At 54.1% G+C, this 24,280-nt stretch overlaps 9 protein-coding genes across 9 annotated transcripts; 6 read left to right on the top strand and 3 right to left on the bottom strand.

Moving 5' to 3' along the window:
- Nucleotides 1-246: 246 nt before the first annotated feature.
- On the top strand, nucleotides 247-946 carry J4E93_007717 (uncharacterized protein; the record flags this gene model as incomplete). The annotated part of the gene is made up of 2 exons (XM_049345622.1): nucleotides 247-319; nucleotides 378-946. The coding sequence occupies 2 exons, from the start codon at nucleotides 247-249 to the stop codon at nucleotides 944-946; spliced, it is 642 nt and encodes a 213-aa protein (XP_049197149.1).
- Nucleotides 947-2,968: 2,022 nt separating this feature from the next.
- On the bottom strand, nucleotides 2,969-4,512 carry J4E93_007716 (uncharacterized protein; the record flags this gene model as incomplete). Its single annotated transcript, XM_049345621.1, has 2 exons — nucleotides 2,969-4,291; nucleotides 4,348-4,512. 2 exons carry the CDS (start codon nucleotides 4,510-4,512, stop codon nucleotides 2,969-2,971), a joined length of 1,488 nt encoding a protein of 495 aa, XP_049197148.1.
- A 5,710-nt stretch (nucleotides 4,513-10,222) lies between these two features.
- On the bottom strand, nucleotides 10,223-13,012 carry DBP10 (ATP-dependent RNA helicase dbp10; the record flags this gene model as incomplete). The annotated part of the gene is made up of 3 exons (XM_049345620.1): nucleotides 10,223-11,757; nucleotides 11,805-12,389; nucleotides 12,445-13,012. The coding sequence occupies 3 exons, from the start codon at nucleotides 13,010-13,012 to the stop codon at nucleotides 10,223-10,225; spliced, it is 2,688 nt and encodes an 895-aa protein (XP_049197147.1).
- A 174-nt stretch (nucleotides 13,013-13,186) lies between these two features.
- On the top strand, nucleotides 13,187-14,205 carry J4E93_007714 (uncharacterized protein; the record flags this gene model as incomplete). Its single annotated transcript, XM_049345619.1, has 3 exons — nucleotides 13,187-13,265; nucleotides 13,318-13,550; nucleotides 13,600-14,205. The coding sequence occupies 3 exons, from the start codon at nucleotides 13,187-13,189 to the stop codon at nucleotides 14,203-14,205; spliced, it is 918 nt and encodes a 305-aa protein (XP_049197146.1).
- A 157-nt stretch (nucleotides 14,206-14,362) lies between these two features.
- On the bottom strand, nucleotides 14,363-15,051 carry J4E93_007713 (uncharacterized protein; the record flags this gene model as incomplete). Its single annotated transcript, XM_049345618.1, has 4 exons — nucleotides 14,363-14,580; nucleotides 14,630-14,725; nucleotides 14,782-14,888; nucleotides 14,942-15,051. 4 exons carry the CDS (start codon nucleotides 15,049-15,051, stop codon nucleotides 14,363-14,365), a joined length of 531 nt encoding a protein of 176 aa, XP_049197145.1.
- Nucleotides 15,052-15,266: 215 nt separating this feature from the next.
- J4E93_007712 (uncharacterized protein) lies at nucleotides 15,267-16,244 on the top strand (the record flags this gene model as incomplete). Its single annotated transcript, XM_049345617.1, has 5 exons — nucleotides 15,267-15,307; nucleotides 15,360-15,420; nucleotides 15,479-15,864; nucleotides 15,917-16,028; nucleotides 16,080-16,244. The coding sequence occupies 5 exons, from the start codon at nucleotides 15,267-15,269 to the stop codon at nucleotides 16,242-16,244; spliced, it is 765 nt and encodes a 254-aa protein (XP_049197144.1).
- Nucleotides 16,245-17,357: 1,113 nt separating this feature from the next.
- Nucleotides 17,358-18,512, top strand: J4E93_007711 (uncharacterized protein; the record flags this gene model as incomplete). Its single annotated transcript, XM_049345616.1, has 1 exon — nucleotides 17,358-18,512. One exon carries the CDS (start codon nucleotides 17,358-17,360, stop codon nucleotides 18,510-18,512), a length of 1,155 nt encoding a protein of 384 aa, XP_049197143.1.
- A 1,765-nt stretch (nucleotides 18,513-20,277) lies between these two features.
- On the top strand, nucleotides 20,278-21,980 carry J4E93_007710 (uncharacterized protein; the record flags this gene model as incomplete). The annotated part of the gene is made up of 3 exons (XM_049345615.1): nucleotides 20,278-20,281; nucleotides 20,427-21,461; nucleotides 21,514-21,980. 3 exons carry the CDS (start codon nucleotides 20,278-20,280, stop codon nucleotides 21,978-21,980), a joined length of 1,506 nt encoding a protein of 501 aa, XP_049197142.1.
- Nucleotides 21,981-22,579: 599 nt separating this feature from the next.
- Nucleotides 22,580-23,591, top strand: J4E93_007709 (uncharacterized protein; the record flags this gene model as incomplete). The annotated part of the gene is made up of 3 exons (XM_049345614.1): nucleotides 22,580-22,886; nucleotides 22,976-23,288; nucleotides 23,402-23,591. The coding sequence occupies 3 exons, from the start codon at nucleotides 22,580-22,582 to the stop codon at nucleotides 23,589-23,591; spliced, it is 810 nt and encodes a 269-aa protein (XP_049197141.1).
- Between the last annotated feature and the right edge of the window lie 689 nt (nucleotides 23,592-24,280).

Below are 24,280 nucleotides of genomic sequence, written 5' to 3'. Positions count from 1 at the left end.
CGCGAGAGAACTTTTTGGTGGAGAACTTTCGGCCTCGGTGGGCCCGTGCGCTTCGCCGCGGGGATTCACGCATTCACGCGCCATCGCATCGCGAGCTGCTATTTTCACTTTCACTTTCACTCTCCAACACCACTGTACAGGGCTTAGTGCGACGTGCAGAATTCGGCTTATTCATTTCCCGACCTCCAATCGACTACACACCACATCATCTACACTCGACCCCAAACAACGCGTCTACAACCCACCATGGCGGACGATGATATCGACGCTCAGCTCGCAGGTCTCGGCAAGGAGCTTGACAAGGACGCTGAGATAGACCGTAAGTTGAGACCTATGCTCACTTATTACTATGGAGCGACTTTAACTAACACATCCAGGCATCCGCAGCGTCTTCAGTCTCGACGCCTACGCCGTCCTCGGCCTGCAACCCGGTGTCCCCGAATCCGACATCAAGAAAGTCTACCGCGCCAAGTCCCTCCTCATCCATCCCGACAAGACCAAAAACGAGCTCGCCCCCGATGCCTTCGACCGCCTCAAGAAAGCCCAGACCGTCCTCCTCGACGAGAAGCTGCGCGCCGAGCTAGACGAGAACATTGCCGATGCGCGCATGCTGCTCATGCGGGAGAAGAAGCTCACAGCCGACGACGAGGAGACGCGTGGCGAGGAGTTTGCGAAGGAGTGGAGGCAAAAGGTCATCTGGGTCATTCGAGACAACGAGATGAGGAAGCAGAGGCAACAGAAGGCTGCTATGAGAGAGGAGGGACGTGCACAGAGGAAGGAAGACGAGGAGATCAAGGAGCGCAAGAGGAAGAGGGAGCAAGATGAAGCCTGGGAAAAGACTAGGGATACGCGCATCAACAGCTGGAGGGAGTTTGCACAGGGGAAGAAACCAGAGGCCGCTGATGGTACAAAGAAGAAGAAGAAGAAGGTCAAGGCTCTGGGATGAGCACCTCCAGTGTCTCCTCTGTATCCCGCATACAAGAGTCGCTGTCCCAGAGGCGGTAGCGATCACAGATGTCCAGGATCCAGCGCTCTGTCGCCTGCGCCCGGCTATCTCCAAGGTCAGCAGCTGGCGCCCATGGACCATACTTTCATAATCAAGATACCCATTTGTTCTTACCACTGCATACACAATAAACACCTTGCACTATTCACCTCCATCTCTGCGCGTCATATTGAATGAGTCTCGCCCCCAGCATCCTCATCTCGGCTGTCACCCTATCTCGCGTTCCGCCTCGCCTGGTAGGTTGGAATGCGCGAACAGCGTGTTCGTCGCCAGCATTAAGGTTTCGCCAAACTGCAGTAGCTGTTTCACATGTCGAGGCTTATAGCACTACAAGCGCCACGGGCCGTAGATCTACATGCTCTGGACAACCTCATTTCACATTTCACTCTGCGTCGGTACTTTGAACAGGGGAGAATGGGTGGAAAGAGGACTCAAAGATCCTATCTCTGCTCTTCATATCTACCTTCGTAACATACAAACAAGAATCGAATCATAGCCAGCAAATTCTGCGCTATACACCTCAAGTGTTCCATCCAATCCTCTGCAACATTCGAGAAACCAAATGCGGGTATATCCTCCACCTGGCCTAGCAGCCAATACTTTCCCAACCGAAAAACCCCCACTCCCCCCCATAACTATAACTATCTTTAGAGCTTGTAGCCAAACTGCTTTCGCTCGTGAATGCATGGTATATACAGGTTCACATATATACTTCCGGACTTGTATCCGGGCCTCTCTTGTCGAAAGAGAGCGTGGTACCTCGGTGGTATGGTGATGAGGTGGACCAAGAATAGAAATGTAGTTTGAACCATACGTGACCGTTGTTGTCCTTGTAATCTCCCGTGGTGTTTGTCGTCGGTTGAGAGTTCCGACTTGTGCGTATAGATATAGTGGTGGTCTGGCTGCTGAGATATCGCTGTCTTCCGCTCCTTCTGGTCTTTCAAGCGAATCCATGTCTTGCCCTCGGACCCAAATTGGCCCCCCAATCGCTGCTCCACCGCCCATCAGGAAACGACAAGTACTCCCGCCCACACCCATGGACCTCCAATTCGTGCGCGAACGCGTTTACTATACAAGTGAGGCGGGAAAGCGACTCAGAACCCAGTCCCGGGTTGACGATGAAACACCAACGCGAGGGCACGGATCAACAGTGGTACAAGACGTGAACGCACCGTACGACGAGTACTTGGTTAAGAACCGCAAAGACCCGCCCACAAAAGCAACGCATACGAAGAGAGAAGACGACAACACGCACAACAACGCTGTCAGGATCAAATCAGGTTTCCAAGCCACCCATCGCCGTAGCGACGAGCAATATGCGACGAGTAACCAGAAAAGAAGCAGCAGCCAAGGCCAAATAGTAACGTACGCACGTCAAGCAATGCTAATCGCGACAAAGACAAGAGCAGTGATATCGATAGAAAGAGCAGGACCATGAGCGCGCTGTCATATGCAAGAGATGACGAATGGGCAAAATCCCAAGATATGGCTTGTTACGACAAAACATCGCAGAAGAACAACACAACGAGTGGGTAACCAACGCCCCAAAATGCAAGGACAGCAAACAACGACTACCGCAGGCAAATGCAACTCAAGAAGCGACAAGTAAGATATCGTGAGGAAAGAATCGTCGTATGAGATCAGATCCATGTCGTCGTCCCGTCCGTGTGCAACATGCGCCATTCCCGCCTCCGCTTCGCAAAGCGCCGAGTTTCAGTTTCAGTCAGACAAGGGAACCCGACTGTCGGTACCCTCCGCACTTCTACCGCCAGCCCAGCCACGAGCCACGGCCAGCCTGTTGGAACACGCATGATCCCTTCTTTTCGCGCGAACCGCAATGACCCCGCTGCACGTACCAGTTCTAATCTTCCTCACACCGGCCGACTCGTCTCAGGAACGTGAGCGCATTGCAACGTCAATCAATCGACCTCCTCCTGGCTTTGACGACTTGACTTGTCGGGTCTAGTCGAGCACCTCATGTATATTCAATCGCCGCCGCTTGCCCATGTCAGGCGACTCGGGCCTCCGCTGCTCGGCGCTACTGGATGGTGAGTCGTGCGTTCGCACACGCTCGCGTTCCGCAGCGCTTGTTTCGACGTGGAGCGGGGAACCAAGCGGCGCGGGGCCTGTTCGAATGGGCGGCAGATGGAGGCCTTCGAGTCGCGGAGGCCGGTTGAGCTCGCGGAGAGGTTCGGATGTTGCTGCTGTGGGGCGCGCGGGTTGTGCGTATGGCGAGGGGTATGCGCTGCTGTTGGGTTGCAGCGGGACTTGGTACGTCGGGAAGTAGCCCGATTCTGGACCTGCGGTGGGAGAGTAGCCGTACGAGGGGCTGCTCTTGTAAGAGCTTGGACTGAATGTGGGGAGGGACGTGCGGATGGAGGAGATGTTGATGAAGGGCGAGTTTGGTCCAGAGCTTGTCGTTGACGTTCGACGCTCTTGATGCGGCGTGAATTGCGAGACTGCTGTCGGTGCGGACATGGTCTGAGAGGTATGTCGCGATGTTGAGGGCGCTAACTGCTGCGTTAACAGAGTCGGTCCCGCGTGTCTTGGTGGTGAGCACACGACGAGCGTCACAAAGTACAGAGACGTCCTGGCAAGCCGGATTTGGACCGAAAGCGACTGGTACTGTCCACTAGCCGGCAGACGAAAGCTGAGGTACATGGGCCGGTTCGTGTACCCCTGGGTGACATGGTCAATGTCCTGATCCTGAACCGACTCCATCACCGCGCGCATGGGATCTTGTCCAACCGGGGTGATGGGCGCCATGTACGTCGGCTCACGTTCGTCGCGCTCATCGCGCAAGTCGTTTCGCAGCTTCTGCATGCTCTCGTTCTGCCGTGGTTCCAGAAGCTCGCCAAGATGCTTGCCCCTGATGTCTCCGAGGAACGATACGAGGTCCGTGAAAGCCTGGTTTGCTTTTTGTATCACCAGGTCCAAATTTAGGTAAACGACAGGCAGCTTTTGGTACGCCAAATTCGGTCCCACACCGTAGGGAGATGCCTGCACTCCGCTGTAGTCACCCACGCTGTTGGGCGCGTCCCGGGGCGCAGACGCAGCGGAATGAAGCTCCTTCTGGTGCGCAGTACTCTCCAGACTTCGTTGGGGTTCGAAGGGTCGATATTGCTGAGATACTGGGTAAGGCGCTTGATGAGCGTGAGGTTCGGAGGTAGGTGGCGCTCCTACGAGCTGGCTAGGTGGTCTTCCGTCGTCTGATCTAGTGAACTCTCTGTCGTCTCTCAATCGTGGCCTTCCTCTCTTTTTGTGCTGCACATCTTTGCATGTGTCCTGTTTGATGCGTTAGATTACTCGCCAGAGTTTGACTTCGCGCCGCAGAGACTGACCTGCTTTCCAGAAGCGACGCAACGACCACACGGGCGTTGGACGTCGCAGCTGAGATGTGCCTTCTTGCAGTTAACACAAGCTGACGCAACGTGCGCTTTTGTGCGTCTGGCTGGCTTCGTCGGTCTTGACGGTGGTGGTGCGATCATCGCGCCTTGCTGCACCATCGGGCCTCCGTGCTGGACTCCAGCATAAGGGGGCAGGCCGGTGTTTTGATAGCCATACCCGTAATTATGCGGGATGGAATGAGGGTAAGATTGGTGCTCGTGAGCACGTCCGGGTTGATAATGGAGTGCTTGACCCCTGTGCTGGGGTTCTCCGGGGTAAAGTGGCCGCTGTAGGGGAAGAGCATGCGCTCCCGACGTAGACCGCGGATCGTACAACGATGGTAGAGTCGGCGGTTGAGTCAGGCTATCCTGTCTCTGAGATGATCCCGGCGGAGGGTAAGAGAGGCGCGCAGATTCAAGCTGTGCTGTTCGGCGAGACGGGGAATGAGATTCTGACATGGGCGGAGACGGGTAGCCCTGGTGCTCAGACCTGTTAGGACTGAACTTCGACCGGAACTTGGCAAGGCCGTCTTCAGGTTCTGATGGCCGCCCGAATGGCGTGGTAAGGAGTGAGGTCGGACCAGGTAGCACCAGGCTCTGCATAGTTTGACCACCGCGCGCTCAAACGCCGCGTAAGCAGCAAGAGCACAATGATTAGAGGTAACGCTGGAGCGAACAAGTGGGCTGTCTCGCACGATGCCCTTGGATATGCGAAGTAAGAGTGCACGGTAGGGAGATGTTGGTGTGGCAGTATGATGAGGCCTGCATGGCGTCCCAGGTAAGCTAGTGCACAAGCGAGGAGAAGATCAAGACAATGACCAGAGGCAGGGCATTCCCTTATGGTTGGACAGTCGCCGAATCGATAAATGCTCATGTCCAAACAAGTTTCAATACAGGGTGGCGGCATTGTGGGCCATGAAGAGTTTGAAGGAAGACACGGCTTGAGAGGCAAAAGAGAGTACATGGAAATACCTTTTGATAGTGGGCGAATGGGGGCGACAACAGCGATGTGTCTGGTTAATTCGGTGTCAGAATGGAGACGGTGTCGGACCAGTGTCGGCCTTGTGTCGACGGCAGCGGCAGGCAATGGGGCGGCGAGAAAGAGAAGCGGCGAGGTGGTGGTGTTGTATGGGGTGGGACCAATGAGGGATTGGGATGGCGACTCGTCGTGGACCAGAACAGAAGTCGACTCGGCGGACATTCCCCAGTAATAACCACAATCGGTTATGGAGATTCTACTCACAGATCTTTGCTACATCCCTGTCAAGTCGTGCAGGCGGGCCATCCAGGAGAAGGGGGCCACGATGAGTTCCGGGCAACGGGAGCAGGGAAGGGTGCGTCTCGGGGACTGCTACATGCTTCCCTCGTTCGGCTGATGGTTCTTCGACATTTCTGCTAGGCCGGTTTCCCAGTCGGTCGATGCACCCGCGGAATCACATATGCACGGCCGCCAGCTGTCTGCGTGCATGGGCGGTGCGGGTTGGGGAGCCTTGTCAGAGGCCGCTCAACCCCCTGTCTTCCGCACCGTCCTCGAACCGGGGTGTGCTAACGAGATGTGGTCGCACTTCTGCGCGCTATTGCACCATTGTTTTGCAGCCGCCCAGGCAAACTTTCAATTGAAGCATAGCATAAGTCGGCGCCCTTAATCCTCGGCGTGCGCTTATGTGCGACCCAGTAATTGCCTTTTTGGCTGCGTCCGGCAGCCACGGCGCCCACGAGAGGAGAATTGACGGCCAGCTAGAGGCCCTACAAGAAGGCAGTTATATTCACCCACGCGAGCCCTGCCACCAGCCGCCGTGAGGTGAGCAGGCCGACAGGTGTGGCTCCCACTGACAGGCCCGCGGTTGTGGTGCACTATCAAGACGCTTGTCACTGTCAGTCGCGCTTCCGGACCCTTCAGACCAACCACTTGCATTGATCGCCTCGCAGGCCTTTTCGCACCGACCGACGGTCGCAGCGGAACATCTCGCCTCGTAGCGGCTGCGCTGCATGGACTGCCGGGGAAAGCTTGCTCAGGGTCTTGCTGTCGCGAGCTGCAAAAGCACCACTGCGCGCTGATGACGCACTCCGCTGGCGCAAACTCTATCGCGACTAACAAAAAATTGGATAGACATCCGATGCCACGATCGACACTCGGATATGGCTGACAGGGCCACGCCTCTGTGTGGAGTTTCCCGTCGATGCATTGGAAGAAGTCGCTCTTTTCCCGAAAAGCAACTCGTCATAATCCCCTTCGCGCAAGGACGTCACCCTGTATCAACAATCGACGCTGTGGGGTGTCCTGCTTCGTCATGCGACACGCTACGTCTAGTGGCATGGCGCTGGCGCTGTAAGCTTGTATGGCGCGGGTGATGGATCTGGCAGATGCAATGTGCTCTGGTTCAGAACGTGCAAGCGACGGTAAGCTGCATCCGTGGCACCTGGTCCCCGTAGTAGCTGCTGGATAGTCTTCTGTACAGTCTCTAGAGTATGTCGAGGTCGGGATGTGGCGCACACGCTTGGTACCTTCTTCTGCATGCCCAGCGCCGTGTGCAGCAGAGGTCAAACAGCGGACTCGGTGCATTTGAGACGATCCCCTCGACCTGCAGAACATGGCCGGGCGGTCCAGTGTTCCAGCCGCCCGAGGTGGTGTGCCTCGACGTGGCGTCGAGTGCTGGGAGCAAAGCGTACACATAGTGCCCATGGTCAGACTAAGCCAGTGGTATATCATGCATCCGTTATAGGCGTGGGCCGTGTCGCATTGGGATAGCCACACGTAAAATACTCCGGTGGGTATATCGATCGAACGCTGGCGCTGTTGACGATCTGCCCGTAAACTGCCCGAGCGACGACGGCATGACCACCGATATTGCTCGTCTTATTGGAGTGTGCGCAGCATTGACGATGCGGGGCCGAAGCCTGGGCTGGCGGTAGCACTCGCAAAGTAATCGCAGCCAGCCAAGCATGTCATGACAAGTCGACGATGCTGGCAAGATGAGGCCTTCCATGCTGCTGCCGCCAGGTGTGTGGGCAACGGCACCAGCGTTAGTGTGCCGACTGCCCCATGACGGCTACCCAACCGCTCTTTCGCATGTAGAAGGTGGAACGGCGACTGCGGCAGGGCAAACTTGTGATGCTGCACCACGGACGAAGGCCATATTCACCGGTGATGCTTGACCCCAACGCGGAATAGCGGTAAGCTGAGCCGACTGCCGTGAAGATCGATGCCGCGTCTAGGGCAGAGGTGGGTGTGTATACCTCTGCACTAGCTGGGAATAGCGCATCCTGGCACCAGCATTGTATACTCGTCCTTCCTAACCCTCATCATCTCAATTTGTAATTGTCTAATGACTTCAATACTTGCGATCTGCAGCCACAAGGCATTGCACATGTCCCGTCACCTGGGAAGTGCAGGGACGCAACGTGCTCGCCAGTAAACCTTGTCCGCACATGTTCACTCTGCTCTCTGCGGCCTGAACCGAGATCACGACGCAGGGGGCATGACTCGAGCGCCGGGTCCTGCATGAGCGTTTCTTCTTCCTCCGTCGGGGCAGGTCATCCGGATCGTGAAATGACTAGCCACTACGGCCGAGCAAAAGAGAAATTTCCATCCTGTACAAAAGCGTCGGATCCGCCCAGCTTTTCGAGTGGGTCGTGATTGGCCCCCAGCGCGGAAAATATAAATCCAACCGACAAGGCAACGCGAGAAGCCCAGGACTAGACCTTGCATTTAGCCTTGTCGAGGATTGCTGAGGTCCAAAAATAATCACAGATAGCGGATATTTCGACGTTAACAGCAGGTCTTATATCGCCTGCAGATTGCTCTCATCTCTCATTACGGTTCCCCGAGGCTACGGCATGCGCATAACGGCCTGTCCAGGGTCTCGGGATTACTGTCCTTTCCCGGCGGGCCCTGCCGTTTCGTTGATTCAGGTGCAGGCCTCTGTTGAGCTCCGTTTGATGCCAACCCTGATGCGATCATCTGCAAACTGATGGAGCCGTGTCATGGTGCTACAATGCCAGCATCTCGAGTTTGCATCGCAGTGTCTAGAGCTGATAAGCCACGAGTCAGCCGCTTGGCCAGGACCCGAATATCACGACAGGCCTGCGGGCGGGATCTACGAACCGGTGCTCAGGACACGTTGTGCCAAAAGTAGTCGGCTACCAGGGACCCTCGCTGGCCTCTCCGTTTCCCCTGTGGTCCTTGCATGCCTGCCCGTCGCTGGTCCCATTGTCGATTTGCGACTGGGTGCGGGCCGGGCAGCTCCCTGGTTGGTCTCAGTGCCCAACAGGTGTCCAACTAAGACGTGTTATTGCCGATATGCCCCTCGGAGCCTCTCTGACACATGCATTCTTCGATGCGGCTCACGCCTGGCTTCAAGGCAGCCTGCAGCATCTCGTGACACAAGGCAAGCGAGCCCTGCAGGATTATTCGCTCACCCCTCGACGACCTTGGGTAGTCTCATCAGGCCCGCAACGGAGCGAGAAATTTCCGTCCGGTAAAGTGCTCTATCAATACCCAAGAGCCGTTTACCGAGATATGAAATGTGACTACGCCTACATCTACCCGACTGGCGATAGCCTAGACTGCGCCTCTCCGAGGACAGCCACGCCGCAGCCGTTGGTGCGCAAATGGCTCGTTCAGGCGGATGATTTTCATCGAAACCCACAAAGAGTTTCGCAGCGAGATTGGCCCTTCCGATTTGGGCTCTTGCGAATATCAAAAAGCCGTTGACGTGAAACAAAGTTTCTTATGCTGTGCCCTGCGCACCGCGGCACGGAGACCGAGCCCACGGGTGCAGTAGCAGAGAGGGCTGCCCTCAACACGCCACGCAACGCACCATCGCATGGCAAAACGCGCTCCTGTGCGACCATGCAGAAAAGAAAAAAACACTGTGGCGGCTTCTGGAAGACCGTCGGGTAAGCCGCAGATGGCTGCGTGCAGAAGGATTATTGAAGTCTGGCGGCGTTGGCACTAAACAGGGGCTGGTGTGCACCCTTACAGTGCACTCGTCCCGGCTCGCAGAAATCTCCTCGAGGAATGACGTGCCTGTCCACAATGCCCATGGGTACCCGAAGAGGCCCCTATCCCTGCTTCGGACCTTAATCACAATGGCGTGAGATTGGGAGGCGCTTCACCCAATACGCGGACTTATACGCGGTCGCCTGTCAGTGTCAACACTACCCGACGTCAATAGACGCCGGCAACTCTATCCTAGTCGACAACGTGTGCATAGTTTGGACTACAGCGTGACTTGCAGCTTGTCAGTCCCAATCCGACCACACTGGTGGCAGCTACCGCGCCAGCAAATAAACCTTGGAGCAAACCGATACATGCTCGATACAAAAAGGGACTGCGTCGCACCGAAAGAAATCGTGTCTAAACTTTTCAATCTCGTCGACCACGACGATGCGCACAAAAAGCCACTATCGAGTCAATACGCGCGCTGTCCGAGGATGGCAGGATGTTCGCCCACTGCCATGTCGCAGGGCCCCGATAAACTTTCGCCAATCCGCGCACCTTTGTGGCACAGCAAAGCAATGCCAACATGGAGCGTTACACAGAACCGACGGGGACGCGGGCTCTGGAGAAGCAAACATGGCCTGACCATGCGGGTCATAACGGCCTTTCTTCGCACAAATATCGAGATCTGGCCAATTGCTAAAAATCTAACGCTTTTTCTTTTAGTCGCCACGTCGTACAGCTGTCAAATCGGATTGTTTTCACCTCGGTCCGCGCACAATAATCGAGGGCCCACGGGTATTAGTTCACTGACACGTGCCTGAAGAAAATCTTAGAGCCGATTCATGTCGTTGGGCATAGGGTATTGATTCAATGCATTTGTTGAACTCAAAACTTCCGCTTCTTGGAGGGACGAGCATTCTTTGCTCGGCGATTTTCCTGCACCTTGCGGTTCTTGCGCACAGCGTCCACATTTCTGAGTTCGCTCTTGGCGCCTCCATCCTTCCATGCACCGATGCGCTTCTCCTTCGCTTCAGCCACCCTCTTCTTCTGGACGTGATAATCATCGCGGTACCGATCAGCCTGCTTCGGAGCCTTCTCGGCCTTGTGCTTGTAGCGCGGGGCGTTATTGAAGGATCCAGCAGACCGGTTGGGGGCTTCAATTTCGCCCACTCGAGGCATCTTGACCTTGTTCGCCTTGCGCCAGTCGTCGAAGCGACCGCTGCGGAAACTGGCTGCAATCTTTTGCCCACTTTCTCCTCGAATCATCTTGGCTCCCTTGGAGCCATCCTCGTCGTTGGTACGGTTTACGTACTTCTTCGACTTTTTGTCCCAACGCATCTTCGACTTGGCCGCATCTGCGAAGCCCTGAATCTCATCGTTCACAAGTGACATCTCTGCCGCCCTTGCTGCTGATACGAAATTGGTGTTACCAGCATCTCCTCCGCTCACTCCGTAGGCCTTCTCCTCTGCCATGTTCTCTTTGGGGGTATATGACATGAAGAAGTCATCGTTCTTCCAGCTGTCCTGTTTAGACTTCTTCGAAGATGGTTGCGAGACGGAGACCTCGAGCTCATCAGAGTCTGAGTCGTATACGCCATCAGCAACTTCAACCTCGTCTTCTTCATCCTCTGATGCTTCTTCACCGTTTGACCGTCTTGCAGGTGCTTGAAGTGGGTCCATATCGTCCGCGGCTCGTTTGTTGGCTGCTTGCTTGGCTTTTTGTCGTCCGACCTGTTCACGCCTCTTGCGCATAATTTCGGCTGTGTCACTCTGGGTGCCTCGTTTGCCGATCTCGAATACGGTCTCCGCAGGCCTGAATGATTGAATTCGTGCAAGCATATCTTCCTTCGCTTTCTGAGCACTGTGCGCGTCATCGCTGAAGAGCATATGCGTCTCTGCAAAGTTGGGAGATGCAACCAACTCCTTAGCTCGGCCCACACTTTGTGCACTTGCCTGGTTGCGTGTTCGTTGATATTGGCGCTCACCCTTTTCGGCTACGCTTAAGAGAAGCGCTAGGTCTTCGTCGTCGGCGAGCTGTTTGTTCACAATCTCGACAGACGATTCCAGTTGCCATGGTGCCAAGCTACCGACGACAAAGTCTTCTGCATAGTTTGGCTCTTCGTGTGACCTCCCGACTAGGAGTCGTTTACCGAGGAAAAGCTGTAGATCTATGAGATAGGGTAGGTCGACATGTCTGCACAGACTATACGCCCATCCTTTCCTTCCAGCTCGAGCCGTTCGTCCGACTCTGTGTACGAAGATCTTGGGCTGCGAAGGAAAGTCGTAGTTGATGACGTGGTTGATATGGGGCATATCCACACCACGAGCAGCCACATCGGTGACAACGAGAATGCGAGTCAAGCCAGTGCGGAAGTCCTGGATCTGCTCCTTGCGCGCTGTTTGGTCAAGGTTGCCGTACACTTGTGAAGTTAGCAAGAGCATCACATAAGAAGATACGATTACGTACCGTAAGACACGGCGTATCCCGCATTGCGAAGAAGGTTCGCGAGATACTCCACTCTGTGCTTTGTTGCAGCGAAGATGATGGTGGACTCAGCGATCGGGACGTCCTTGACAAATCCGTCGCTGCGCTTCCGCTTCTTGCTGTTGGCAGCTTTCTCCGCATCTGCCTTGGCCTTCTTTGATGCGTCGGTCTCGCCTACCGGCACCTTGATGACATTGTCGAGGAGGTGAAGCAGCGCGCCATCACGGTCACCCGACTTGATTGTGAAGTAGGCACTTTTGAGATCTGGAGAGATCTTGCTCTCAGCATCAAGACGGATGAGCTTTGGCTCTTGTAGACCTGCTCTCGCGAACTCTACGAGGGATTTGGGGAGTGTCGCACTGAACAGCAGTGTTTGTCTCGAAGTGGGTAGGGCATGCAGAATCTCAGCTAATTGCGCCGCGAAACCCATTTCGAAAAGGCGATCGGCTTCGTCGAACACGATGTACTTTACGGAGGACAGATCGAGGCCCATCTCGACCTTCAGATGCAGGAAGCGACCAGGGGTAGCGATGATGATGTCGGGGTTGGTGGTCATGGAGCTGAATTCTGCGAACATGTTAGTCTCGTTTCTCTTAGAATTGACCTGCCCGTATACACGTACGCTCTTCAAGACTGTCACCTCCAACGAGCAGAATAGTCCTCAAATCCGTGCCGCGACCCAGCTCCTTAACAACCTTCAAAGTCTGCAGTGCCAGTTCTCGGGAGGGCGACATGATGATTCCTCGAGCGCCTACTTTGGCAGAATGCGCCTTGAGTTTCTGGATCATAGGGATGACGAACGCGGCCGTCTTTCCGGAACCCGTCCTAGCCATACCCACGACGTCTTGTCCATCGAGCATGAGTGGAACGGCCTTGCGCTGGATCGGAGTCGGAATCTTGAAGCCCTTCTGCGTGATGGCCTTGAGAAGCGCCGCGTTCAGCCCCATGGCCTGGAAACCTCCACCTTTCTTAACTGACTTTCCGACATTCGAGGCTTTGCGATTCGAGGCAGCCTGTTTCGCGGCGATAAAGGCTTCGTCGTCGGATCCGTCATCGTGGCCGACGTCCAGATCTACGCCCAGATCTGCGTTCAAATCCGCCTCTTGCTGAACATCATCACCGCCAGCGAGGGCATCGAATATGTCGAACTCGGTTTCGGAAAGCGCCGGCGAGCTCGCGCGGGGAGCCATGGTAGGTAGATGGCTGATAGGGCTCGGAGGCGACGTGATGCACTTTGCCTACCTGACGTCTGAAAGTCGCGCCTCCAGTCTGGCTGTTGGAAAATTTCGGGCACGGGCCTCTCGAAATCTTGGCAGCAGGGATGAGCATGGCGCATCTCGTCGCTAGCTTCCACGTGCCCCGCGATGAGGCAGGCGCGTCCGACGCGTTTTGCCCTCACCGAACTTCTGCCATCGCGTCACCCAACCCACACCCACGAGATGAGTATGCAATCCCCTTCTTAACACCTTTGAATACTTCATTCTAACCTCTTTAGACAATTACGGCGGCTACGAAACCTCGTACAGCACCACCTCTTACGGCGCTGGCGGTGGTGCTGGCGGAGGCGGCTTCATACCGGGAGAGGGTGGTAGTACACAGAGCCCTGGCGGTCGACAAGACCGTGCCCAAGATACCCTGCGACCCGTCACCATTAAGCAGATACTTGACGCTCAACTCGAGGTCGGCAGCAATGACGCCTTCAAAATCGACGGCACTGTAATTACTCAGGTATGCAAGAATTCTACGGCCAATCTGTTTGTACTAACTGCTCCTCAAGCTCACATTTGTCGGCCAAATACGCAACATATCCAACCAGACCACAAACACGACATATAGGCTAGATGACGGCACCGGCAGCGTAGAAGTCAAGCAGTGGGTCGATTCCGATGCTGCAGAGCAGACCAACCCTACCAAAGCGAAACTTGTCGAAGGTGCCTACTGCCGAGCATGGGGCAAGCTGAAGAGCTTCAACGACCGAAGATCCGTCGGAGCGACCGTAATCCGTCCAGTTGAAGACATGAACGAAGTCTCTTATCACCTGCTTGAAGCGACCGCGGTACATCTATACTTCACGCGTGGGCCCCCTGGCAGTGCGCAGGGTGGTGCCGCTACGAATGGCGCTGGAGGACAGCAACAAGCGGGAGATGGCGGTAACTACGGTAGCGGATATGATCTTTCCGGTTACACTGCCTCGGCGAAGAGGGTGTTCAACCATCTCAAGACCACTCCTCAGTCCAACGAGGGCCTGAACCAGCACGAGATTGCGGCGCAACTTGGTATGGATACAACCGATGTTGCAAAGGCTGGTGATGATCTATTGTCGGGTGGTCTGATTTACACCACTGTTGACGACCAGACCTGGGCCATCCTCGAGGCTGATTAAGCATGGTGTTTGCACGCGCGGGACCAAGTGTATGGGCGAATAAGTAAGGGAGCAACCAAACATGCTTGTAAAACACTAGCACAGGCGTAACGATTCATCATGATATTTCACATACTGCATTGAAAGCATCCGCAAGATACAATCTATCAAACACGATTTACTTCTCTGCATTCGTAGAGAGAAACAGTATGCACGTCGCAACGATCGCACTTGACACCACTGTGAACACAACCTGCGTCTTCCAACCTGTCTGCACAAGCGCCCGCCGCGTGCTGTACCGGGAGACCGTGTTGATGTAGTTCGACAATCCAGACAGCATGCACGCTATCGAGAGAAGCCAGAAAACGATCCCCAGTGGCAACGCGAAACGTTTTTCTGTACAGAGTTGTAAGCATGATGTGATGAGACTTTGCTATTGACTTACCAAGTGGAGTGGGCTCCGACTTGAGATGGAACGACATGACGATGGCAACAGACACAATGGCCATATACACACTCAGCTTCAGCCACGAAAGGAAAGCTGTAGTATTGGTTAGCCATGTCATTTCCTCGTAATTTTATCGACTCCCGGCATACTTCGTTCATTCGCAGCATGATCCCTTGCATCCGAAGACACGTTATCGAACAGCAGCACACCCATCCATGGCGCCTCTCTGAAGGCTACTCGATCGTAATCATTGTTTCTGAACGACAAGTTAAAATTTGAAGAGCATCATGCAAGCTAATTTGCACGCACTGTTTGACCAAGATGGGCTGGCCTCCAAATATCTTGTAGAACGGTCGGTACGGCTCGGCTAGTATGGACTCATCTGCATCGCTCATACGCGAAGCATCTCGGAAATCCATGTTTTTCGGATAATCTGTAGGACTACTTCGGGTTGCGATAAAAGCGCGCTATGGCTAGTGGTATGGGGATGCTTGGTCGGCAGACGAATGAGTGTGCTTGGGTGAGACGCCGCACGGACCCCTGCCGATGAGGTCACTACTGCATTTGGACATCTCCAAGGTTTGTGAGAGTTGGTACCATCAACACAACCAACATTTCTCGCATTCCAGGAAAAATGGGTAACGAGAAAGAGCTGGTTCTATTTGGTGGTGATAAGTAAGTGTTGAACAATGCATTGTCGCATTGAAGCTAATGCATGCGTGTGCAGAGGTTGGAAAGCTTCGGATTGGACGGATAGTGATGACCGAGTGAGAGGAGGAGCATCCCAGGTAAAACCCATCTTTCAAGATGAATGAAGTAATCTGATGACTAACGTACGAATACCAGTCCTACCTTACCATCAATGGTTCTTCAGCACGTTTCCACGGCAATCTCGACATCACCGCTCTCGGCGGCGCCGGCTTTGCCAGTCAGCGCACTACCGGCGAGGATCGCACCTGGGACCTATCTACCTACGATGGCATTTATCTTGATCTAGGAAAGCACGACGGAAAGAAGTACACACTCACGCTCAAAGACGAGATTCTGCCGCTTATGGCAGATGGACGGGAACAATCAACCATCAGCTGGGAGTACGACTTTGAATCGAAGAGCGAGCTTGGTTTGTTCGTGCCATGGCGTGCAATGAAGCCTACGTATCGCGGGAAAGAGAAGAACGATGCAAAGCCATTGGACCTGAAGAATGTCAAGCGGTTCAGCATCATGATGAGAAGGTAAAATTCTTCACCACGTTATCACCAGACTGCGGTAGTTGACCATCGGTAGTTTCTTTGGTACCCAAGAAGGCGACTTCTCGCTCACCCTCAACTCGATCAAGGCTGTTACGCAACCAGACGACATCGAGAGAGGTATTGTGAGCGGCGAGAAGGGCACAGGAGTAAGACTTTAACTACATCACAGTGTTGGTTGGTAGCTAACGCTACGGCAGGGACAAGAGCCTTGGTCGTGGAAGAACTCCAATCTTGTTGGTCTAGCACTTATTCTAGGTTCCACGTGGGCGATCTCTTGGGGATATTGCTGGTGGAAAGGATATGACATGGGCATCATGAGGTTTGGACGGTGGTGGTCTGTGGTGAAGAAGGATACGTTATAGGTCGGAAGTACACAGGTCGTTACATGGAGCGTGAGGTCCAGGCCTGACATCGGATTGGGGGACGAAACGGATTCCGTTGATCTCACAAATCAGTTCTTACACAATTTTGTCGAAGACAAAATCTGTATGTATAGTCAGAGTTGTAAGTCGTGGTCCGAAAGATTCTATGTGTGAGAAGCAACTGAGCGCCGCCTGCGGGTGGTGCAAGACCACCTCGTCCTCTACGCAACAAGCTCTCATATCGATGCGTTCAAGTGGTCGGAAAATTCTGTACAGCGATTTTCATCCTTCTTGCTTGTCGGTAATTTGTAGAGCGCTATGGCCAGTGGAGGTACTTAAAGAAACGCTTGGCTGTATGTTTATGAGACTAAGCTTGAGTAATCATCAGCACAGTTGACTGCACAACGAAGGTATCCCAGAGAATTGGGTCTCTCCTACCCTTGACAAGAGATTAGAGAGTGGGCATTTATTAGCGCAGTGACAAGAAGTGCGCAAGAAACATCCCACGGACTTAGGATGCTTGACTCCGCTAGTGCCAGAGACCCACTCCAGTGTGGACCTCGTCCAGCCTGTTCAGGGTGAGCTCCTTCCCGGATCAAAGTCGCCTCAACGCCGCAAAGGAGAAGCGTTCCTCCAACGTCGCTGCAATTTTGGACAAGCACTGATGTTGATGTCGCTCGAGATGTTCCGATCCTTCACCTGCACCTCGTGCTCCAGCTTACGGTTGCTGACTATTTTGGCCCCATCGCCACTACATCTCCAATCACCAATTTCTCCGCTGCCAAGCGAGGGACCATGGCCAGACCTTCCCAATTCCGTCGATGATGGGCAAACGTCCGCTCGCGGAAATTCTCAACCAGGCGCTCAGGACCGCAAGGTGGAGAGACCGGGGCGCTTTGAGGCTGCATGAACATGGATTTAGATTGCATCAACTGCAGTAGTGGCAGCCTTGAGGAGAAGATGTTCAATGTCCACAGACGCCGCGCAGTGGCTATAAAGAGCGACGGGCGAACGGTGTCAGATAAAGTATCCGCAAGTGTTCCCGTTCGTCTCCTCAGGGTCCTCGATTTGTTTCCGATATTCCTAGCTTGTCGATAATACCGTTTCGCAACCATGCATCTTACGGCTCTTACCCTGGCTTTGGCTACCACCGCCGTCGCGGCGAAGAACTCCACCCAGCCGTACTCGACATGGATGGCTACTTCCTTTTTGTCCAAGGGCCAGAAGGTCGACAACCACTACGTCTCCTCCGTCATCCGTGAAGGTATCCAGAAAGCCGCCGTGACGCAAAACGACACTGCTCTGCTCGAGTATGCCTCCGACGCGGTCTCGTCCGTTGTCACCTCGAACGGTACCATCAAGGGCTGGAACGCCACTTTCTACACATTGGACGATATCCGGTTTGGTAACAACATCCTCTACTTCTGGAACTCGGAAGGACGCAAGGACGAGAAATACGTTATTGCGGCCAAGGGTCTCCGAGAGCAGCTGAACCGATGGCCGCGCACCCCCACCGGCGGCTTCTGGCACAGGGCCCCGACTTATGAGAACCAGATGTGGTTAGACGGCATCTACATGGCTGATACCTTCTACGCGACCTACACATCGTACTTCGAGCCCAACAACATCACAGCCTGGAACGACATCGAGCTGCAATTTGATCTGATCGAGGAACACTGCCGAAACGAGACAACCAACCTTCTGTACCACGGCTACAGCGAGGACAAATCGACTGTATGGGCTGACCCAGAGACCGGTGCCTCCCCATACGTCTGGGACCGTGCTCTAGGATGGTACTTCGTTGCGCTTGTTGAGGTTCTAGAGGTCTTCCCCAAGACACACAAGGGCTACTCCAAGCTCGTCGACTACTTCGTCACGCTCGCTTCTGGTATCAACGACGTGCAAGACACCAGCGGCGGATGGTGGCTGCTCATGGACCCGGAACTTGCTGGAAGGGAAGGCAACTACATCGAGTCGAGCGCAACCGCCATGTTCACCTACGCATACATGAAGGGTGTCAGGCTCGGTTTGTTGGAGAAGAAGTACCAGGAGACTGCATCCAAGGCGTGGGATCTGATGTTGGACGACTTCATCCAGTACGAGAAGAACGGCACCATCAGCTTTACTGGCACAGTTACTGTGGGAAGTTTGAAGGGCGATGCGTCTTACGAGTACTACACCGGTGTTGAGACCCTGACCAACGATGGTAAGGGTGCTGGTGCGTTCATGTACGCTGCCGCCGAGATGGAGTTGGCTGGACTCGAGTAAAAGCGCATATTTAAACTTCGTTGTATATATTATAGGTATCAGAATCTACTTGAAGAGCAAGTTTTCACATGAAGTCGACATAGACTTTGGTTCAGTAAGCACGATCATGGATGCAGCATGTTTCTCGCCGTGACCTCGGAGCCATACGTCACGCTATCCTCATCAAGCCAAAGCGCGCGGCATCTCCCAAATCCCCAGATTCAACAAGCAACATCAACTACACGATGCGAAAGCACAGCCTCAGCTTCTGCCATAGGGCCTCATACAAACTTCTCTTCCAAGCAAGAAAACTGCCCACGCCGTAGTTGCACCTCGGCAAGCAGCTGCCGAAAGGCCCGTCACGACTCCAAAAATAACCCGTCGAACCCGGGTCCCCTGAGCAACGAAGTGGAGCCACGAGCCACCGCCCCGAGCAACGCGCCACTGCCTCAGGTCAACAGATGGGCCTTGGAACCAGAACAGGGCAGAGCCATGGCCTCATGGATCTTGCTGGAAGTATCGTGTGACGTGCGCTAAGCCGTTGGCACTGGCTCTGCGGATATTTCTTGACCGTTTAATCGTCCCTGTTTGCTAGGTCACTAACAATTCTCCGACTACTTACCTGTACATTCCAGTTGCACAAGAGAACGTTGGTACTAGCTGTCACACAACTACAATACCTACGACTGTACCCAAAGTAAGTCTTCCTACATCCTGTATACACCACCTTCCTAACCACCACCCACAGAAGCCCCAATCTCCAAACCTCACCTCCACCTCACCCAAAATGTCCCTCATATCCTCCGCCGCCGCCCCAAGCGCAACAAGCACCTCGTGTACCACAGCCGACTTCTCCGTCTTCCCGACTCAAGACATATTCTGCGGCGTAGGCAGCACAACGGGCGTCGAGTCCAACACCTCCTCCGCACTCAAACAATGCTGCAAAGACGCACCGGTCGAGGAATTCAACGGCTCCTGCGGATACTACTGTCTTAGCTACGAACAGACGGTTGCTGATTTGCGGACTTGCTTCATGGATAACGGGGTTAATCCGAGGGATATCCTTTGCTCGGGGAATAATACTGCGAGTGCGACGGGCACGCCTAGTGGTGGTGCGAGTCGCACAGGTAGTAGTGGGCCCGATGCTACAGGTGAGGATGGCAAGCCGGATACGGGGGCTGCGGTGCATGTGGGTGTGTCGAAGACTGCGGTGGGTATGCTGGGGATGCTTGTCATGTCGGCGTTTGCTGGTGCGCTGTTGTAGGGTGCTAGCGCGGTGATGATGGATGTCTACAATGTGGTTGCTGCTTTACAATTCTCGTTCAAGCATAATACCAGATACTTTCTTACTTTCCATATCTCAGGTCTCCTGATTACATCTTCTTGAAAGTTGTTGCAGAAGCGTGGCTTACTCGCCATTACAGGCTGTTTTCGTTGTGCCTCCTGCTTACACGAATGACCGCCAATCACCGCTTCGGAGAGACGAGTTTCGCGTACCATGGTTGGCATACGCATGCCTTGGCGGTTATGCATTATTTATCGATCGATGTCTCCGTATACGGTCTCATCATGCGATTGGACTTCACACAACAGGTCATGGGTATCTATTGCCTACCGACACAGTGGTAATGCAACTTACCCCGCCAGAGGTGTAACCAGAGCCTGCATGTAGAAGAGAGCGATTGTACGTCTAGTGGAGAAACAAAGGGTATATATGGCGAGGTTCGATGCCCTTTCAGCCTAACTTGTTGGTGAGACAATAACATGCTTAACCTACATCTGAACCATGGGTACTTTAGCTGCAATAAGCATCACCATCTCAGTCATAGGACTCTACTACATCCTCAGAATAGGACGTAGAGAAGCCCATCTACCACCCGGTACCTCCCTTCCTATCCTGTCCTATCCTATCCCAAAGCTAACCCACCCATCTAGGTCCACATCCCCTCCCCCTCCTCGGCAACGTCCTCTCCATACCCACAAAAAACGCCCAATTCCAATTCACAAAATGGGCCTCCCAATACGGCGACATCTACAGCCTCAAGCTCTTCCACACCACCACCATCGTCCTCAGCTCCCGGCGCCTCGTCCGCGAACTCATCGACAAACGGGGAACAACATACAGCAGCCGCCCACCCTTCGTCTTTGCAACAAGGTACATCGCGCGCGATCCCGCGAATATGCCTCTAGTCGTCTTCATGCCGTCGGGCGAGAAACTGAGGTTATGCCGCAAGTTACTGGCGCAGTGTTTCAACGAGGCGAAGGTCGACAAAGAGTACATCGGACTTGTGGAGGCGGAGGCTAGCCAGATGCTGTGTGATTTTGGGCAAGAGCCGGAGGAGTTTATGGGGCATACACTGAGGTTCGCGAATAGCACTATCAAGAGTCTAGTTTACGGAACAAGAACGAGACATGCGGAGCAGCTGGAGGAGTACAAGGCTTGGTTTGACAAGTACGTTGCGTTGCTCGAAGTTGGTGCGACACCGCCAGTCGATTTGCTACCGTGGTTGATACATGTGCCGCAGAGGATATGGACTGGACGCTGGAAGAATTGGAAGGACAAGAGTGAGGAGACCAGCAAGGCTGTTAATGCTGCCTTTACGCAGATGGCGGAGCCGGTTTTGGAAAGGAGGAAACGGGGTGTGCGTGCAGCGACTGTATATGACTATGTGCTGGATGAGGGCGAGAAGGGGATTGATCTTACGAGAAGAGATTTGGATGTGTTTGCTGGGTCGCTGATTGATGCTGGGAGTGATACGACGGCGTCTGCTATACGAGTTTTCATTCAGGCGATGGCTAGGTATCCGGATGTCCAGGAACGAGCACACAGACATGTTGATGAGGCGGTGGGAAGCGTGCGATCGCCCGGGTGGAGCGATGTCGCGAGGTTACCGTATGTCGTGCAGATTATCAAGGAGGTCATGCGATGGAGACCTCTTGCGGCCTTGATAATGCGCTCGACTACTGCTGGTATCCTTCACTCCGCTCGGATGACGAACCAACCGTGGCTAATGTGAAGCAGATGACACAATTGACGGCTACTTCATCCCAAAGAACACGACAGTCCTCGTCAACGTCTGGGCTTTGAACCATACCCCATCTGACGTCGACACTTGCGACTCCCCAATGTCAGATTTTGATCCCGATCGCTATGCAACACGCACGCATACTTCAGCTCAGTACGCAGCGTCTCCTGACGTGGGTTCGCGGGATCACTTCACGTTCGGTGCTGGTCGTCGTATTTGTCCTGGCATGCATCTTGCTGAGCGCAGTCTCTTCATTGCTATTGCGAAATTACTTTGGGCCTTCGAGTTCAAAGAGAAGCCTGGGAAGTCTATTGACATCGATCCTGATACTGGGTTTATGGATGGTATTGTGAGGACGCCGAAGGATTTTGAATGCGAGATACAAGTGAGAGAGGGACGCGAGGGAGTGTTTGAAATGGAATTTGCGGAGGCGAGAGATGTGTTGGCGAAGTATGAGATGTAAGAGAATGTGATTTGACGTGTTGTAACTCCGGAAGCCTTGAGATACTGGTGTGAACAGATGTCGGCTTACGTGAGACAGCCACGATATGACAGCCAAGTTGCATCGTGACATCCAGCGCGAACGTGCTCTTGAACTTTACTTGTCGAGGCTTTTACACAACCCATTCGACGGTATAGCACGGCGCCTGAAGTTCTCGACCTGCATGAGACTGCCCAATCAAGCCTTGAGCCCACCACACTTGCAGTGCATGAGAGTGTGCATCGTCACCGCCGTCCAGCACGAGATGCCATGCTGCAACACACCGCATGGCACCTGCCCATACATATCCTTGCACTTGAAGGCGCACATGCTGTCGAGCATCCCACCACACTTCATAGCTTCTCTTGCGTGAACAAGCGCCGACGAACGTCAACAGAAACACCTATCGCTAAAGTCATCACAACATCTCGCACGCCTCCGACCAACAGCTATACCTACAGACAGAAGCCGCTACGATATCGTCGTCCCGGCATCTTCCCCAGCCTAGCAACGGCGCACATCCCTATCGCCTTCCCTGTCGCACTCTCCATCGCAGACGATCATCATCGCCCGACCGTACCATGCCCGAGGACCCGCGCCCATCCTCGAATGAAGAGAAGAGATGGTCTGGGCCCCCCTATAGTATCAAGGGGCAGCTCTTTGCTATTTCCGGGGCTGGGTCAGGCATCGGACGTGCGACGGCTACACTGCTGGTTGCAAGCGGCGCAAAGGTCGCGCTGGGGGATAAGAACGAAGAAGCAGTGTCGCAGCTTGCGAGAGAGCTTGGGGCGAGTGCGATATGGGCGAAGGTGGACGTTACAGTTAGGGAAGAGGTAGAGCATTGGTTGGCGCATGCGCCAACGAGGTTCGGGTTGAAGCAAATCGATGGTATGTCAACGTCCTGTCCTCAAGGCATGAATGCGCCTGGCGAAATCGACATCTGCATGAGTGCTTTGACTGACATGAGCATAATGCAGGCGCAGTGAATCTCGCAGGCATCTCAGGTCGACTCGAAACTGCGGCGAATTTCGACGCCGCCGACTACGAGGCCGTCTTCGCAGTCAACGTCCAAGGCACGTTCAATTGTATGTCAGCCGAGCTGCGCAACATGCGTGTGGCACGTTCAGGTGTGCCAGGAGGATCGATCGTGAATGCCGCGTCGATAACTGGGCTTGTCGGCAAGCAAAACTGCTCCGTCTATTGCGCCTCAAAACATGCCGTCGTTGGGCTCACAAAAGCTGCTGCGAGGGAGCAGGAGCACACTGGAATACGCATTAACGCCATCGCACCGTAAGTTCTTCTTTCCACCACTCAATGGAACTCTCTCCGTGGTCTCCTAGGTCGTTCTTGCGCGCGCAATGGTGCCACTGGAGAGCCGGTCGCTGACGTTGACACTACTTTAGAGGGTTTGTCAACACACCCCTCATGGACGCCCTCGATACAGAACTTGGCTTCCAACTCCCGAACAACGCCGTGCTCGGCCGACGCGCCGACCCTATTGAGATAGCGAAAATAATCCAGTTCCTGCTAAGCAGCGACGCGAGCTACGTTACTGGCTCTGTGTGGCAGGTCGATGGCGGCATGCTGTGTTGAGTTGAGATAAGGGAAAAGAAAGACGTGCAGACGCGAATTGGTGTTGCAGAAGCGAGAGTGGGTACAAGAAGAGGTCGCTATACACGCTCTGGGGTTAGTTTAGGTCTCTGTGATGGGTGTGGAGTATTCCCACTTTGGGAAGACGACGACGGTGGAAGCGAGGCAAGCTTATGCTTACTTGCCGAGATGTCATACAACTGTCTTTTGCAGCCCTACAAAAAGCAATGTGATCCCCGTCGTTGAGCTGGGTACGCATGCCGCAGACCCGTACCAGAGTTGAGAGAGTCGACGTTAATGCGAGTCCCGCACGCATGTGCTATTCTCGGAAAAGGTACCTAGGTAGTTGCAATTCGTTTTCCTCAGATACACGAGAGGCGTTGTAGAGTTGGAATTGTCAGCATCGAATTGCTTTTTGGTTACTATCGATAAAGTCGCACCGACACTTTCGATGATGGCATGATAAGACAATGCACGTTCGGTTGCGGTCTGTTGGTAGACAAGCGGTAGTGCTTTACTTACGCGTCAAGTGCCGCTGCATACCCCTTCTAACAGGGCAGCGATCTGCACCCCAGCCGTGCTGCTTGCGAATCCGCGGCTCGGAAGGCATTGCGCCAACCTTAGAGTTTGTAGATCTCGCTTTCGTGGCAGGTACGGCTAGAAGGAAAAAAGCAAGAAAGCGACAAGTCGAT

This window comes from Alternaria ventricosa (assembly GCF_023758065.1).
Source record: "Alternaria ventricosa strain BMP 2768 chromosome Unknown scaffold_14, whole genome shotgun sequence".
NCBI classification, from domain to species: domain Eukaryota; kingdom Fungi; phylum Ascomycota; class Dothideomycetes; order Pleosporales; family Pleosporaceae; genus Alternaria; species Alternaria ventricosa.
The sequence above is the reverse complement of the archived record's forward strand: the minus strand, read 5'-3'. Positions and strand labels throughout refer to the sequence as shown.